The 18,048-nt window shown below is 36.6% G+C and overlaps 1 protein-coding gene across 11 annotated transcripts in view; it reads right to left on the minus strand.

The window, feature by feature from the left end:
• WDR19 (WD repeat domain 19) overlaps positions 1-18,048 on the minus strand; it is a 157,065-nt gene that overhangs the window by 124,692 nt on the left and 14,325 nt on the right. For all 11 annotated transcript variants that reach the window (XR_005357286.1, XR_005357287.1, XR_005357283.1 and 8 more), the window contains exons 6-12: positions 15,164-15,279; positions 10,430-10,510; positions 9,170-9,282; positions 8,728-8,901; positions 1,288-1,358; positions 676-848; positions 469-583 (exon numbers count right to left, since the gene is read on the minus strand). Coding sequence is in view for 5 of the 11 variants with exons in the window: in XM_038533468.1 (XP_038389396.1) it covers positions 469-583; positions 676-848; positions 1,288-1,358; positions 8,728-8,901; positions 9,170-9,282; positions 10,430-10,510; positions 15,164-15,279 (843 nt within the window). In the remaining 6 variants the exon portion in view is untranslated. The remainder of the gene's footprint in view (positions 1-468; positions 584-675; positions 849-1,287; positions 1,359-8,727; positions 8,902-9,169; positions 9,283-10,429; positions 10,511-15,163; positions 15,280-18,048) is intronic.

The following is an 18,048-nucleotide window of genomic DNA, read 5'->3' on the forward strand; positions in this document are numbered from 1 at the left end:
TAAAAGGAATAGGGAGGAACTCAATTACCTGACCAAGGAGTGCCTAAGAAGGACATTGTGCAAAAGTGGATCACATCATTTTATTTCATTTAGTTTTCCTCATGACCCCTTACGTGTAGAAGAATCCTCATATTCTGGACGAAGTCTTCTAAACCAAGGCTCAGAGAAGTAAAGAATTTATCTAGTCACCCAGCTAGCTACAAGAGGCAGCTGGGGAATTTAAACTCAGGGCCTAATTCCTAAGGTCATACTCTGCCCACTATACCATGCTGTATTCACTACAAAGGTAAAGAATAAGATCTTTCCAAAAATTATGCAAAATTTTTAGAGGATTCACAAAACTGTTTAAGCTTCTTAAGAAAGAGACAGCTGAAGGAAAAGAGTGAAAGACATGGTGCTTCCCAAACAGTAACAGAATTTAAATGCTAAGTAAGAAAGTAAGAAAACAACAGCTGGATTGAGACTTGCCATTCTCTCCGAGGACATAAAACCAAGCCCGATTATTCATTCCCACGGCCAGATGATAAAGCCCTACTGCTACAAAATTGGGTTCCACGTCAACAGAAACTGTGATTGGCAGCTCCTATAATACAGAAAAAGCACAGTAGCAAATCAACTGCTACAACTTTTTTGATTTTCCTAATAAATCAAATCAAAATAACACCATGATCATACTCCTTCAACAGGGTTGGCTACGGTGACTTCAAGGAGGGAGGTGAGGTACGCGATCCTTGTGCTGCAGGCATCCCCGAGTATGGGAAGCTTGGTCAGGAAAACATGCAGAGAGCCCCTTTGGGTAGACAATGCCAGCAACTGGCCATCATCTGTCCAGGACAACGTGCCCAAACCTGAAATATTTGACAGAATCAAGGATTAATAAAAAACAAGTTATATTGGTGCAAACAAGCACGTATTTTCATGTAAGCTGCAGACATAAAAATCTTCAAGTGCTATCTTTAATAGTTTTGTCTATACAAAGTAAAAATTCACCACGGACAGGTATGCATGTGAACAGGAGCACTGATTCATTCAGTAGTGGAACAAAGGGAAAGAGTGTAAGAATTTAGGTTTTATAACTGAAATTGAGATTAAATTCACTATAAATCTTTGGATCAAAGTGGACTTACAGTCTTCTATAATTACTAAAATAAGTAAGTTATTTTAGGGAACTCTAATGAAGGGTGTTAGTTTTATTCCTCCTATGATTAATGCAAATCAAATAATAATAAACACATTACTCTGTCACCGCAGTGATAAAATGTCACTCTGCTTCAGAAAAATCGGTACCTTTATTTTCATCGTCCAGGTTGATTATAGCATACATGTCTTTCAGTTCTGCCAAGTCATGAATTTTAATACTGAAAAATGAAAAAATATGTATATTGTAAATACAGGTGTTAAATAAAATAGTTTTCATTCACAAAAAATTGTACGCTACAGAACAAGTCAGTGTTCTCCAAAAAGGGATATATGTAGGATAGAACATCTATTGGGTTGAGGTAAGACAATAACAGAATTTCTGTAATTTATTTTATCTTTAAAAGAAATCTCTTAGGGGTATGGTGGATGTGCCTGGTTAAATTCTCTGATCTGTAGTTTCAGGAACAAAGAGGCTGAAGTTGCCCTGAAGAAAAGTATGAGTAGGAAAACATTCTCCCTAGCTGTTAGAGGAAAAAGGTTTCTTTTTGCAACGTGCTCCCCCCATCACCCTGACTTTCTTCATACAAAAAGTAATGAGGTATAGCAGAAAGAGCATTCGATTTGGAATCACAAGACATAGGTCAAAAACTCTGAAAAATTGGGGGCATTTTACTGCATAGGGTCACAGGGAAGATAGGTTGGCCAAAGAAAGCTGTGTAGCAGCACAATGTTGGCACCTAATGGCTATATCTTTCTTCCTGGTCTTAACACCCTCCTCCCTTCTGCCCTCCCAGAGCTTTTCCCCTTTATATTTTCTCTCGTTGTTATCATTTAACTTTTTATTTTGATATAATTATGAATCTGTATGCAACTGTAAGAAATAATACAGAGATCATACATACCCTCCACCTTTCCCTCAAATGGTAACATCTTGAAAAACTATAGAATAATATTATAATGGAAATACTGACATTGATATGATCCACTGACCTTTTTCAGCTGTCCCAAGTTTTACCTGTATTCACCGTGTGTGTGTGTGTGTGTGTGTGTGTGTGTGTGTGTGTTTAGTAGTTCTATGCAATTTTATCACTTGCATTCCTGAGATCCACACCACAGGATATAGAATAGTTCCATCACCACAAGGATCCCTTGTGTTGTCCTTTTATAAACACACTTAACCTCCTGCCTACCTACCCTAGCCCCGTCCTTAACCCCTAGCCACCACTAATCCATTCTCCTTTTCTATAACTTTATCATTTCAGCAATATTACATAAACAGAATCATACAGTATGCAGCATTTTGTGACTGGCATTTTTCACTCAGCACCCTTGTTGTATCAGTAGTTTGTTCCTTTTAAATTTTATTTATTTATTTATTTATTTATTTATTTATTTATTTATTTATTTGCAACAGAGAAAGAGAGAGGCAGAGACACAGGCAGAGGGAGAAACAGGCTCCATGCAGGGAGCCCAACATGGGACTCAATCCCAGGTCTCCAGGATTAGGCCCTGGGCTGAAGGTGGCGCTAAACCGCTGAGCCACCTGGGCTGCCCTAGTTTGTTCCTTTTAATGGTTGAGTAGTATTCCATCATATAGATATACCAGTTGAACCACTCACCCACTGAAGGGCATCTGGATTGTTCCTAGTTTTTGACTATTACAAATAAGGCTGCTGTAAACATTCATATTCAGGTTCTTCTGGAAGTAGAAGCTTTTATGTTTCTGAGAAAAATGGCTAGGAGTGAAATTGCTGGGTCATATGATAATTGCATGTTCAGTTTGTTTAAGAAATTGCCAAACTATTTGAGTGATCTAGGTTCTCCTCATCCTTCCCAGCATTTGATGTTATCACTGTTTTTAATATACTAATACTGTGTGTTTCTCTGTTTATTTCTGTCTTTTTAAATTTCATTCAGCAGCATTTTGGAATTTTCAGCACACAGATATGTTAAGTGTATATCTAAATATTTCATTTTCTTTGGAGTGATTAAAAATGGTGTATTTTTTATTTGGTTTCCACATACTTGTTAACATATAGAAATGTGACTGATTTTTGTATGTTGACCTTACATCCTGAGATCTTGCTGCACTCTCTCTCGTTTTAGTTCTAGATGTTTCTTGTTTGTAGATTCCTTGAGATTTTCTACACAAGCAACCAGGTCATCTGCAAATAGAGATGGTTTTACTTTTCTTTTTCCAATCTGGATGTGGCTTATTTCTTTTTCCTGTCTTACTGCAGTGGCTAGAACTTCTAATATTAGGTTGCATTAGAGTAGTGAGAGTAGGTATCCTTGTCTTGTTCCCAATCTTAGGGGGCAAGCACTCAGTCTTTTTCACTATTAAGTTTGATGTTGGCTATAGGTTTTTTATAGACATTCTTTATCAAGTTGAGGTAATTCCCCTCCATCCCTTACTGAGAATTTTTATCATGAATGGGTGTTGGATTTTTTGAGACTGTTTCTGTATGTCATCTGATATATTCAGATGGTACTTCAGCTGTTGATAGAGTAACTTCATTGATTTTTGAATGTAAATAAGCCTGTGTACTTGGAATAAATCCCACTTGGTCATGAGGTATAATTCTTTTCACATACTGCTGAATTCAGTGCATGAAATTCTGTTGAGGATTTTGTGTACAAGTTCATGAGAGAGATTGATCTTTCTTTCTTTTTTTTTTTTTAAGATTTATTTTTTCAGAGAGAGCGCGAGAGAGGCAGAGACACAGGCAGAGGGAGAAGCAGGCATCATACAGAGAGCCTGATGTGGGACTTGATCCAGGGTCTCCAGGATCACACCCCGGGCTGCAGGCGGCGCTAAACCGCTGCGCCACCAGGGCTGCCCCTTTCTTTTTTTTATACTTTGATTTTGGTGTAAGGGTAATACTAGTCCTTATAAAATAAGTTGAGAAATGTTTCTTCCAGTTTTATTTTTTGAAGAGGTTTTATAAAATTGCTGTAAATTCTTTTTTTAAATGTTTGGTAGAATTCTCCAGTAAAACCATCTGAGCCTGGAAATTTTTCAGGAGCTTTAAAATTATTCAATTTCTTTAAGAGTTACGGGGCTAGTTAGGATAGATTATCTGTTTCACCTGGGTTGAGTTTTGGTAGTCAGTGATTTTTGAAGAATTTTTCCAATCTTCTAAGTTGTCAAATTTCTAAGTTGTTTGTAGTATTCCTTTGTAATTCTAAACCTGTAGTATTCCTTTATTATCCTTTTAGTTGCTTCCATATCTGTAGTGATATTCCTGCTTCATTCCTGATATTGGGCATTTGTGTCTTCTTGTCATTCTTACTAGAGGTTTATCAATTTTTTTTCAAAAAAATCCAGCTGTTAGATTTCTTTTCCTATTCTATTTTCAATGTCATCAGTTTCTGCTCTTTATTATTTTATTCCTTCTGCCTTACCCTTAGTTTGCTCTTTTTTTTCGAGTTTCTTGAGGTAGAAACTTAGATTATCAATTTGAGATTTTTTTTCTTTTGTATGTAAGCACTTAATACTATAAGTTTTCTTCTCAGTACTGTTTTAGCTGTATCTCATATTTTAATATATTGCATTTTCATTTTTATTCAGTTGTATGTATTTTTAAATTTGCTTTGAGATATACTCATGAATTATTTGGAAGTGTGTTAATTTCCAAGTGTTCATTGAATTTCCTGTTGTTTTCCTGTTATTCATTTCATGTGTGATTACATTATGGTCAAGGAACACATTTTGCATGACTTCAACTTAAATCTGTGGAGGTTTCATGGCCCAGAATATGGACTATCTGGGTGCATGTTCCATGGATCCATAGAAAAAACATGTATTCTCTTGTTGGGTGGAATGTTCTATAGATGTCTATTAGGTCTAGTTGGTTTATAGTGCTGTCCAAGTCTGTTCAGAGTTTACCTAGGCTACTCCATGGTATTACTACCTTAGCATCCATTCTGTTTGGCCAAGTGGCCTGCAACGACCTTAATCCTACACTAGTCCCTCCTGCAAATGCACACCCACAGAGTCACAAACAAGTGTTAATTTCCTAATGTGACTTCCCTAAAAGCCCTTTTGATCAACAGTCTTCCCTGCCTCCCAACACCATATGCCTTATGTGCCCCTTGGATAAGATCACTGGAGCCTTCCAAACACTTACTCTTTTGGTTAGAATTGACCAATCTGGCCTTAGCCTGGAAACCCTAAAGCAGTCTATTCACGAAGCCTGTTTTTCTTCTATGAACTCTCTTAAAAGCACATGCCCTTGGTTCTGTCTCTTTCTGTCTGCACTGTGCCTTGATCTCTCTGTGAGGCCCCTCAAGACAAGCCAGTTACTTTGTCTGGAACCTTTTCTATTTTGATTTGTCTTGTGTGTGTTGAACTACAGCTCATGATCTGGCAGCCTGTGTTCCACTTAGTCTCAATTTGACACTTTTATTTCCTTTTTGATCTCCTATCTAGTTGTCCCATATATTATTGAAAACAGGGTTCTGAAGACTTCAACTATTATTGTTGTCTATTTATTTCTCCCTTTAATTCTGCCAGTTTTTACTTCATCTATTGTGGGGCTCTGTTGTTAGGTGCATACTCATTTAGCAGTATGCTATCTAGTCAGTATGCAATATGCCTCTTCATCCCTGGTAATTTTCTTTGTTCTTAGTCTGATATGAACATAGCCACCCAGCTCTCTTCGGGTTAGTGTTTGGATGATCTTTTTCCATCCTTTTACTTTTTAATCTAGTTATTTCATTATATCATTACATTGAAGTGAGTTTCAGCAAATAATAGGGTCATTTAAAAATTCTATTCTAAAAAAAATTCTAATAGTCTAATAGCATTGTCATTTACACATTTAACATAGTTAATTGATCTGTATGAACTTAAATCTATTGTTTTATTGTTTTGTTTCTCCCTTTTGTTTCCATTTCTCCTTTCTGAAGGAGAACATTGAACATGATTTGAACATTTCCCGTATTCCCTTTTAATTTACCTATTGGGGTTTTGTGTATAAATCTGTGTATTTTTTAGTGATTGCTATAGATTATAACATACATATTTAATTTCTCATAGGCTCTTTAGAATAAGTATTTTACCACTTCAAATATTATAGAAATCACATATAATAACTTTAGCCTCTCTTTTTTTAAACATTTTATTTTTTAAAGATTTTATTTATTTATTTATTTGAGAGAGAGAAAGAGTGCATGCAGGAGTGAGCAGAAGGGGCAGAGGGAAATGGAGAAGCAGACTCCCCACTGAGCAGGGGCCCTGACATGGGGCTCAATCCCAAGACCCTGAGGTCATGACCTGAGCTGAAGGCAAACATTTTACTAGCTGAGCCACCCAGGAGCCCCTACCCTCTCCCCTTTCTGTTGTGGTTGTCTTATGTAATGTATCTTAAATACTGAAAACACTATCAAACAATATCATAATTTTTACTTTAAACAGCAACATATATGTTTAAAAAAATCTCAAAAGAAAAAAAAATGAGCTGCTATATTTACCATTTCTGTTGCTCTTCCTTAATTCTTGATGTCCCAAATTTCCTTCTGTCATCTGTTCTCTTCCATTTGAAGAACTTCTTTCAGCAATTCTACAGCAGGTCTGCTAGCAATAAATTCTCTTCATTTTTCTTCATCTGAGAAGAAACCACTGATGGGTATTTCACTGCGTAATGAAACTGACAGTTCTTTTCTTTCAGCACTTAAGTCATGATGCTTCCTTGGAACTGGCCTCAATGGCTTATGGTGAGAAATCCACTGTCATTTAAAATGTTGCTCGTTAGCTGCTTTCAAGTTTTTTCTTCGTCTTTAGTTTTAGCAGTTTGATACTGATGTGTCTGAGCTAGGTTTTTTTTGGACTTATCCTTTTAGGGACTTGCTGAGCTTCTACAATATATAGGTTTATGTCTTTTGGAAGATGTGAGCAGTTTCTAGCCATTATTTCTGAAACTCTTGTGACGTAAACGTTAGATTTTTTTGGTATTGTTTCACAGGCCGCTGAGACTGACTGTTTATTTTCTTCCAATCTTTTCTTTCTCTGTGTTCGCTGGGATATTTCTATTGGTCTATTTTTAAGTTCACTGACTCTTTGTGATTTCCATTTTGCTATTAAGTATACTGTATTAATTATACTTTTCAGGTCTAAAAACTTCCATTTAGTTATTCTTTAGAGATTCTATTTCTTTTTTGAGACTACATTTTCATCTGTTTTGAAAATGCTAGCCCTTATCTCTTGGAGCATTTTTGTAATAGCTGCTACCTGCATCATCTTGGCATTGGCATCTTTCAATTGCCTTTTCCCAAGTAGGTTGAAATTTTTCTGATTCTTCATATATCAGATAACTTTGGGTTATATTTTGGACATGCTGAACATTATGTTTGAGACTCTTGTATCTTGTTTTAAATCCCATGGAGAAGGTTAACTTTTTTTTTTTTTTTTTTTTAAGCAGGCAATCAACTCTGTTGGGTTGAGTATCAACCAGCCTTCTGCGGGTTGTGGTTTCAATGTCAGTTCCAATTTGAAAGGCTTTGCAGTTGTATTCAGATATGTCCCTATTCAGCCCAGTTTGTGATCTATAGGACTTGTATTATGATCTATCCCTCAGTTCAGTTCTCAGAGTCTTTGGTTTATTTAGGATGAGATATGCATATATCGTTAAGAAGTGAAACTGGGAGTTCATAAATATCTTCAGAGGGTTGCTTTCCAGAACTTCTTCCTCTTCAGGATCTTCCTAGTATGTTCTGATTTCCTGGGGCTCCCATTTTTTATCTTCCTCCAGGAAAGCTGGGGCTCTAGTTACCTATAGTGCCTTGTCCTTCCCACAACTGCACCCATGCCTGTGGCCACGCAGTATGAGGGCAGAGAGAAAAATAAGCAACAGAGTTTGCCCCCATTCCTGGGGCCATAGATCCTTTAAGGAAGGTTACTCTGTGTCAGAGTAGGTGTCTGTAGGTCCTTCCTGCCATTGTTGTTGCTGCCACTGCCATGATGAGGTTGCTTGGTGGCTGGGGCATGAAAGAACAAAGAAAGAAAAAGAAAGGAAACTGGGAGATTTCCCCAACTAAGTGTTAGGAGTTCTCTTTCCTGCAACTTGAGCCAGAACTACAGGGTTTCTCTCAGAGCTCTCTCATTTATGCTTTGGTGTTCACTTCCAGATTTTGGCTGTCTTGAATCTTGAGAGAGTAGAAGACAAGTAGGAGACTCCTCACTGGTTCAGTGATACTTCAAATTCTGCTCTTCTTCTTCTTTATTCTGCCTACTATTCACTTTTCAGAGTCCTTAAATAACTGCTCCATACATTCTGCCCAGGTTTTATCATTGTATTCAGTGAGAGAGACGGGGTGGAGTGTGCTGACACCATATTATTTGGAAGTACCTATTTTAAGATTGATTTTCAAGCATTCTCCATTTTAGGTTTTGTAGTTAGTATACATTTAGCATTTTAAGTTTTGCCCTATGTGTTACAGCAGGAGTCTTAGGAATTTTCAATTGCAAAAATGTTTTAAAAGTGCAGGAGAGTATCGCTGACAGATTCATACTAGCTATCAAAGTCTTGTTGAATCTCTTAAATATTCCTTACATAACATTTTCTGAGATTTTTGAATATAACTTACCAATTATCACCACATGTAGCAGCTTTACTAAGGGTCTGTGATACTGCAATACTGGTTAGACGATCTTTGTGGTCACGAGCCTGAAATACCTCTTGGCCAATCTCTCGAATATAAGTGGAGAGGACCACAAAAATTCCACGTGAAAAACCAATCATGATGTAGCCATCACCATACCTATAGCAGCAAAGGCAATAATATGGTAAATGGATGGTTAACTATCATTGGCAATACAATAAGTTAGCAAGTACATTAAAACTAAGGAACTATAGAATACAATTTGTTGAGGGCCAGATAATATGTTAGGTAGTTTCACATATTAAATCATAGTCTATGATCCAGAAAATGTTACATAGAGAAGTGAAAATGCTATGGGCAAAAATTAGATATAATTAGTAAGGAAAAACACATGGATATCTTTTGGTAATGAGCTTCTTGCACATACCAGCTATAGGAGACAATGTTCCCATAATGCTGCTGAAATTCCAGATCAATTGGGTTATCTGGTTCATTCAGATTATAAAGAAACAAAGTTTTCTTGCCAACCACTACACTGATCTGCCAGAAAAGATTAAGAGATTGTGAAATGAATTATTCAGTACTTCATGAAGACCAATAAGCAAATTCAAATAGCTGAACCTCATTTATGAAAACAGTAAGCCAAGTTTACATTAAACATTATAATTAATAAGATAACAATGTGACTTTAAAAAATATATTGTACTAATATACAGTCTGAGAAGGGTCCTTGGCTTTACACGTATCCAACACAGCCTTTGAGAAGACACTAAAATAGCTAGATGGATTAACTTTTTAAAATCCTCTATACCTCTCATTAGAGTACTGTGCAGTACTGGGCTGGAAGTCTGACATAATTCCACTGAAATTGAATTCATAGAGTACAAAGGGTCTTCCCTCTTAAGAAGTCATTCTGATTTTGAACCATTGGGGATTACAGTCCATACTGTGTGGATAAATGAGCTTGGTTTTTTGGATCATTATTTCCATCATCTGCAGATCATTGGTCAACGTGGCTAGATAGTGTCCCTCTATTACTCATGCAAGCCAATACTTAACTGTAGTTCTCAATGGAAGGTATAACCATGTGAGGGAGAGAAAAGAGTATATTACTTATTTGAGCTCATTAAGAAGGATGGATTTATATAAGAGAAATACTTTGATATATTTCCTTGACTCTTTCAATTAAGTCACTATATCAAGTTAATAACAGCTTTTTAAGAAATAGAAACATTATTTCATTTCATATTTGTATTAATTATAAAAATCATCTGGATTTTAGAACAATAAAATGTGGCAGGTAAAATGCATCTAAGGTATTAAGAAAATAAAAGCTACAATTTCTAGAGCTCTGGTTACCACCTCCAATTGAGTGAAAATAAAAAATCATATACAAATCAAAATTTCTGTTTATAAAGGGACCCTCACTGTTTTTAGTACCACAAGAATGAGAAGAACAATACCAAATGTAATAGGAAGGTTTCCTCATTTGCTGTGATACCAGGTAGCTAGCTGCTGCCAGGGCAGCAAAAGTAACATATGCCTGAGACACTGGAGTCTAATACTAATTTAATAAATGACAGATAATAATTTATCACTATACATTCTGAACCATCCTAGAAAAGGAGAAAGTATAATCTACAAAATTATCAAAATAACGAATATGGATTTGACTTAGAATTCTTACTGTGCTTTCAGCAGCAGACATTCGATCATCAGTCTTCATCATGGAAAACTGCATGTTACTAGGCTCTGATCTCACTGCTGTCTGTAGGGATAGAAATATTATCATTATGAACAAGCACAACACTTAAATTCATTCCTAATATTAATAAAACCAGTAACTTGCTTTCACTTGTTATACCTAAAAATCCCACTGTTACAAACATCTAGAAATTCTGGATGAAACAGAACACATGTCTTATTAAATAGATAAGATTGAAAAAAGGTAAGGAAAATTTCCAGGGACAATAAACAAAGATTAAACCATAACCAAAGTATGTGTAGAAACTGATGCTGTGTAATCCAGAGCAGTTGGTAAGGAGACAATAAAGAAGCTCATTTGAGTCTGGCTGAGCTTTGGTCAGAAAAAAAAAAAAAGCTGAAAAAGTTCTTTTCAAATAAAAGACTCTCCCATCCTCTCTTGCTTAGGCTCTGAAGTCCAAATTTATACTTTGAGTGGTCTAGAAACTCCTTGGAATGTTTATCAAAAACAGATCCAAAGCCTTTTCCAAAGCTCCAAAAAATTTCCACATACAAGCCCTGCTGAAAGATGAGCTCACAATTCAAAATCAGAAATGTCACAAGAAATAATGCATCAAGAACAAAAGTTAGTGGATCTAAAAATAACAGAATTATCACCGAGATCATAATAAAACTTTAAAAATGACTGAAAACACAAAAGGACTCATAAGTATGACAATAGACTTAAAAAAAAAGTCCAGGCAGATTTTTTAGGAAACTACAAAGTACTTTTCTTTATTAATTTAAAGACAGATGACGCTTGAACGATGTGTGGGTTAGGGGACCTAAGCCACTGCACAGTTGAAAATTCAAATATAATGTTGACTCCCCCCATATTTAACTACTAATAGCCTACTGTTGACTGGAAGCCTTACTAATAACGAACACTCAACTCATACATGTTTTGTATGTTATGTATATCAAATACTGTATTCTTACAGTAATCTAGAGAAAATATTATTAAGCAAATCTTAAGAGAAAATATATTTACAGTGCTGTATTTACCAAAATATATCTGCATGTGAGTAAATCTACACAGTTGAAACCAACGTTGTTGAGGGATAAACTGTATACTTGACATACGATATCCTATTAGCTCTAGGGGTACATCATACTGATTCAGTATTTATATACATCACAAAATGATCCCCATGGTAAGTCTAGTTACTATCTCACTATACAAAATTATTATAATGTTACTGACTATATTCCTTATCCTGTATATTATACCCTCAATACTTATTTATTTCATAATTGGACTTTTTAACCCTGTTTGCCTATTTTGCCCTAAAATACTTCCTAAAAACAAAAAGTAGAATCATTAAAATAAAAAAAAAACTCAAAAAGATAGAAGACCAGACAAATTTGTAGAAAGAGTAAATACATTGATTAGGTAAATTATCCACAAGGTTGCACAGTGTAACAAAAAGATAGATATTATGAAAGAGAGGAAAGAGAGACAAAGAGGGGTGCTTGGGTGGCTCAGTTGGTAAAACATCTGACTCTTGGTTTTGGCTCAAGTCATGATCTCAGAGTCATAATCTCAGGGTCATGAGATTGAGCCCCATGTTGGGCTCCCCACTCAGTGCAGTCTGCTTGTCCCTCTCTCTCTGATCCTCCCCCTGCTCTCTCTCAAATAAATAAATAAAATCTTAGAGAGAGAGAAAGAGAGAGAGAAGGTCCAATGTATGTCTAACAGATACTCCAGGACAGAATAGAAAGGGCAAGAGACTAATACTGAAAGAGATGACAGAATTTTCCAGTATCGATAAAAGAAAGCAATCTTCAGATTTAAGAAATAAGACAATTCCTTAGTAGAATCAAAATAAATTCACACAAGTAACAATGGAGTGATCTGTAGAATAGTAAAGTCAAAGCAGTTCAGAGACAACACCAAATAAAGCAATACTTTTAACGTATGCTTTGCTTACTGCATGACAACTTAAATAGTATGTCTAATTCTAGAAGCATACTTCTTAGAGATCAAAAAAGGTAAATAGCTATCTTGTATGTAAATAATAGCTGAATGTAGTGATTTCCTGGGATGTTATATAGCAAAATATTGTAAGGCCATGTCTTGAGGAGGAAAAAAAATGCCAACATCTACTGATGATGTCTGATATGGATATATAAGAATGAATGGGGAGCTAAAGCATTTGGACTTGTATATCTACCATTCTAATTCAAAATGGCACCAAAATAGAATGATCAAAATTTTAGGTTTCCAGAAAATTTTAGGTTTCTACATTAATTAATCTTAGAAACCAGTTTAATTGTGCTATGGTTCTACTCAACACGGTTGAGTTACTTCTGCCTCACTTTTGGAGCTTTCCAAGTACAGGAAACAACCAACCAGCCTTATTTTCTATAAATGCTGAAAGCCCCTATCTTCAGTCAAGCCAATCTTGAACAAGCCATGAACAAGGTAGAAGTTTCTCCTCATATCTCTGTCCATGCTCTTTTGTTTGGGTTAAATGACAGGCTGTTAAATGTCTTATGGTTTCCACTAAAACAAGTTCCAGCACAGCACATGATTACCTACAGAGACTAAATTTGCAGCTTCACTGGCAGCAGTGGGGTGTGACTATATGAGTAGGTTCTAGTGATATGAATGGAAATAATAAAATGCATCTTCCAGACTAGGTCCTTTAAATATTTCCTGCACTCCACTTCTCTTTCTCCCTTCTCTGGAGCGGAAATGCAGATGTGGTGTGGGTAATTATGCAGATGAAGACAAAACATCATTGTAAATGGCAGAGCAATAAGAAGATGGAGGAAAACCTGAGACTGTGTATAGCGCCCTGTGAAAGAAAAGATGCACAGATGATTTGCCTACCTGTCTCTGTTACCTAAGAAAGAGAAAGAGGGAAAAAACACCCAAACTACCATATCTTAGATCCCCTGTAAGTCTGGAACTGTTACAATTTATCCTATACCTTGACTAATTCAGATCATCTGTCTTTTAAAGATTCACAATCCAACTTTCATTGATCTCCTCCATCTCAAATATTATAGAACTTGTAAACTATACCACAAAATATGGCAATCATATAAGACTGTGTGTGTTTTAGCATGATTTGTTTGTATCTTCTTAGAGTAAGGGCCTATGGTCAGCAGCTTCTAAGATGATCCGCAGTGATCCTGGTTTCTTTCTATAATCCCCATCTCTACACCTCTCTGAGTGTGGGCTGGACCTAGGGACTCATCTCTACATAACAAAATATAGCAAAAATAATTTTGAGATCAAGTTATTTGTTAAGAGATTGTGGCTTAAGTTTTAAATAGCTGCTCTCATTCTCTTACCACCTGCTATATTGTGAGACACTCTATGGAGAGATCCATGTGGCATGGAAATTAGGCAGGCTTCTAATCAATGGCCAGAGAGGAACTGAGACCTTAAACCATAACCTGTAAGGAATTGAACTCTTGTCAATGACCATGTGATTGAGCTTGGAAACGGATTTTTTTCCCAGTCAAGCCTTCAGATGAGACTCCAACCTTGACCAATAAAATGCAGCCTTGAGATTTTTTTTTTTAATTTTTTTTTAAATTTTTATTTATTTATGATAGTCACAGAGAGAGAGAGACAGGCGCAGAGACACAGGCAGAGGGAGAAGCAGGCTCCATGCACCGGGAGCCCGACGTGGGATTTGATCCCGGGTCTCCAGGATCGCGCCCTGGGCCAAAGGCAGGCGCCAAACCGCTGCGCCACCCAGGGATCCCAGCCTTGAGATCTTAATGCAGCTAGGAATGCACCTGCATTCCTCATCCACAAAAACTATAAAACAATAAATGTATATTGTTTGGAAACTGCTACGTTTGGGGGTAATTTGTTACGAACCAATAGAGAACTAATATAGGACCATATTTCATATTTCTTCTAAAATGCATAGCACAGTGCCATATACCTAGAGGGTATTCAAAGAACTTGCTAGTTAATATTGCCCCAGAAATACTAAATCATAAGCCAGGTAGTCCAAAGTAAAATTTACCCACTGGTGAGATTATGTAGTAACTATAAGTAATACAAATTTCCTTAAGGAGGAGCCACTGAAGATCTAATCAATTGGGAAATTTGAACAGTAGTAAACTTCATCCTAAAATTAAATTATGGTTAGTTTGGAAGCAATTTAACATATCAGTTAAATGTATGGGCTTTAGAATCAGGCAGATCATGGGAAATATGAGTGGCTCAGCAGTTGAGCGTCTGCTTTCAGCTCAGGGCATGATCCTGGTCTGGGATCAAGTCCCACGTTGGGCTCCCTGCACGGAGCCTGCTTCTTCCTCTGCCTATGTCTCTGCCTCTCTGTGTCTCTCATGAATAAATATATATATAAAAAAAAAGAATCAGGCAGACCAGACTGAGTCCAGTTATTAACATTTATATTATATATATAAAATAAAAGCTATCTCACAAACATACAGCCTATAACCATAGAGCTGGTAGTCCATGTTAATTCTAGGTAACAGAAAATGTACAAAGGAAGATATTTGGGTAAAGGACTCCAATGAAAGAAAAGTGTTCTAATACATAAAAAAGAACAGCTTTTGTTGTTTAGAATATGAAGTTATTGCATATGTATCTCACATAGGGATTTTAAAATTTCATAGATTGTTAGACAAACTTTATTTCAGGAAAAATTTTGAATATATCATACCAAAGATGTTATTGTATTACCTGTCTTATCGTGTCACCTTCCTGATTGCTAACTGTAATCATTTTATCTTCACCACCTAAAGCAAGCAGATTTTCTGCATTCCAACATCCACATGTGATTCTCTTAGTATGTTTTCCTGAAAAAGAGATGATTTGTGTATAGACACATGGGTTTCTCAAAAAATAAATAAATAAATAAAAGATCTGTGATATCAATCTGAAAGTCTAAGTAATATGTCTTGGATATTAAACAGACAAGGAATATTAAATCTCATCAAAGCAGTCGATGTCTAAGCAACCTTATATAAAAGTTTATTACCAAATTCTAAATCAAATTCTAACTCTATTTAAGAGCAATACTGCTTTTCAATATTATGTGGATAGGAGCATAGGCCCTAACACGAAAAGATACTCCTCCACTCCTTGACAAGTTTATTTACCATACAACCAAACCTATAACAATAATGTCTCAAGAGAAGTAAATCCCAAGGCACTTGAGTTATCTTTACTATACTCAGCTTCACAGTATGGTAGACCCTTGGTATAAACAGATTCAACATTCAAAGTTTTGGATATTCATGTAAAACTAGAGCACATATGACTTCTGATAATGCTGAGCTCCAAATCTGAATGTATCCTAGTGAGACTTGTGTTGAGAACTGAGTCACTTAACCAGTCAATGATATTAGATGGAACCAGTGAGTGTCAGGAAACTTTTTCATTGAGGAACCTAGCCAGTGCAAAAACTGAATTTTTTGGGTGGGGGAAATCATATACTGTGTACATTTGTTGAAGGTCCTAGGATAGATAAATCCTTGAGTCTCAAGATTAATTCTACAATGAGATGTAGAATGGTTAAGTATACATATTCTGGAGCCGGACTGCCTGGATTTGAATCTTGGCTCCACCACTTACTGTAAAACACTGGGTAAGCTACCTAACATTTCTATTCCTTAGTCACATATCCATAAATTGGGGATAATACTTAGGGCCTGTCTCATAGAGTTGAAGGTCAAATGAGTTCAAGCACTTAGAAGAGTGCCAGGCATATATAAAGTACTATAAGAGTTTAGCTATTTTAGCTACTTTTGAGAGCAGAGACCACACTCATTTTATTCTTCCTACCCCTGACAGAACTTAATACAGTACCTATGCAGGAAGGAAGTTATAAATAAGTAGTTATTAAGTGAGTAGAGCCTGAGGCAGGAGAGTGTCTGGTGTGTTAGAGGCTCAGCAAAAAGGATAGTGTAACTGGAGCAGAGGAAGTAAAAAGAGAGGAATATGAGATGAAATCAGGGAGTTTGCAAGGGCCAAATCATGCAGGTGTTGGATGGCCATTGTAAAACCTCTGGCTTATGGAGAGCCATTGGAAACTTCTGAGCAGAAAGCTCACTGGTACCTAGGCTGAGAATATTGTATAATGTGGAAAGAGCTGAAGCAGGGAAACCAGTTCAGAGATTGCAGAAATTCACGTGGAAGATGTCTGAGGCTCACACATAGTGGTAACATGAGAGGTGTTGAGAACAGGCTGGATTCCAGAAATATTTGAAGAGCCTACAAGATTTTCTGGCAAATTAGATGCAGAAGGTATGAGAAAGAGGAGAGTCAAGGATGATGTTAAGGTTTTAGCCTGAAGATCTAAAAGGATGGGATGTCATCAGTGGTGAGGGGGGACAGCTGTGGGTCAAAAGGGTTTTAGAGATATTAAATTATTAAATTTAAAGTGTTTACTAGACATCTCATCAGAGATGTTGAATAAGCAGTTGGATACATGAGCCTAGGGATAGGAAGAGACAAATATAAGACTGGTCAGGATATAAATGGCATTTCAAATCAGGAGATGAGGGCACAAAAGAGAAGGGATCATTCAGAGAAGACACTGAGATATAGGAGAGTTTAATGATCATAGATTAAGGGACTTGTGTGGTACATTGCAATTGGGCCCAAAGAGATGGGCATCAGGAAAGAAAAAGAATGCATGAAGAGAGGTGGGAAATGTCAAAGACAGACTTCTTTCTATACCCCAGAAAGGGAGAAGAAAAGCTCTTCTTTCTTCCTCCTGTATAGATGATGGCCTCTTGGCTTCCAGAGCTCAGAACTCAGGTTAAACTTAACATCAAGAACAGTTAACCTGTTTTGTATGCCTCCTTACAGTGTTCTGGGCACTTCACATGTACTGACTTATTGACATAATATTAATTCACAATTAATATATTCTGGTAACTGAAGTTTGAATCATGTTACTGGGAGGCTGGCAATATTTAATTAAACCACAGTAAATGAATTTCATGTATACAAGAACCATGCAACATGAGAACTGCCTGTATCTGGTCTAGCTGAAGGAAATAAATGAGTACAAGATGTAACAAGATTAACAGATTTTAGTTATTGTGAAATGCTGGCAGACCATGCTACCATGTAGTGGCTATCTAAATCTTTTTTTTTTTTTTTTTAATTTTACTTATTATTTATGATAGTCACACAGAGAGAGAGAGAGAGAGAGGCAGAGACACAGGCAGAGGGAGAAGCAGGCTCCATGCACCGGGAGCCCGACGTGGGATTCGATCCCGGGTCTCCAGAATCGCGCCCTGGGCCAAAGGCAGGCGCCAAACCGCTGCGCCACCCAGGGATCCCCTGTAGTGGCTATCTAGAGTGGAAAAGCTTGGATCTAGGAAAGTGAGTTATTTAAAAGCGAAAAAAAGTAGAGCCACAAATCATAACCAACTCCAAGAGAGGCAGTATGTATTTAGCCAAAGGACCTAAGATACATAATCAGCCTGAATCTCCTCAGGCCCATTTTACACAATAAATGACTGAGAACAGACTCAATATTTATATTAAATACAAAGATCACATATAAAATCACATATATGTAATAAATACCTGACATGAAATAATCATGCTTT

The sequence above is a fragment of the Canis lupus genome, chromosome 3, assembly GCF_011100685.1.
Source record: "Canis lupus familiaris isolate Mischka breed German Shepherd chromosome 3, alternate assembly UU_Cfam_GSD_1.0, whole genome shotgun sequence".
Taxonomy (NCBI): Eukaryota; Metazoa; Chordata; class Mammalia; order Carnivora; family Canidae; genus Canis; species Canis lupus.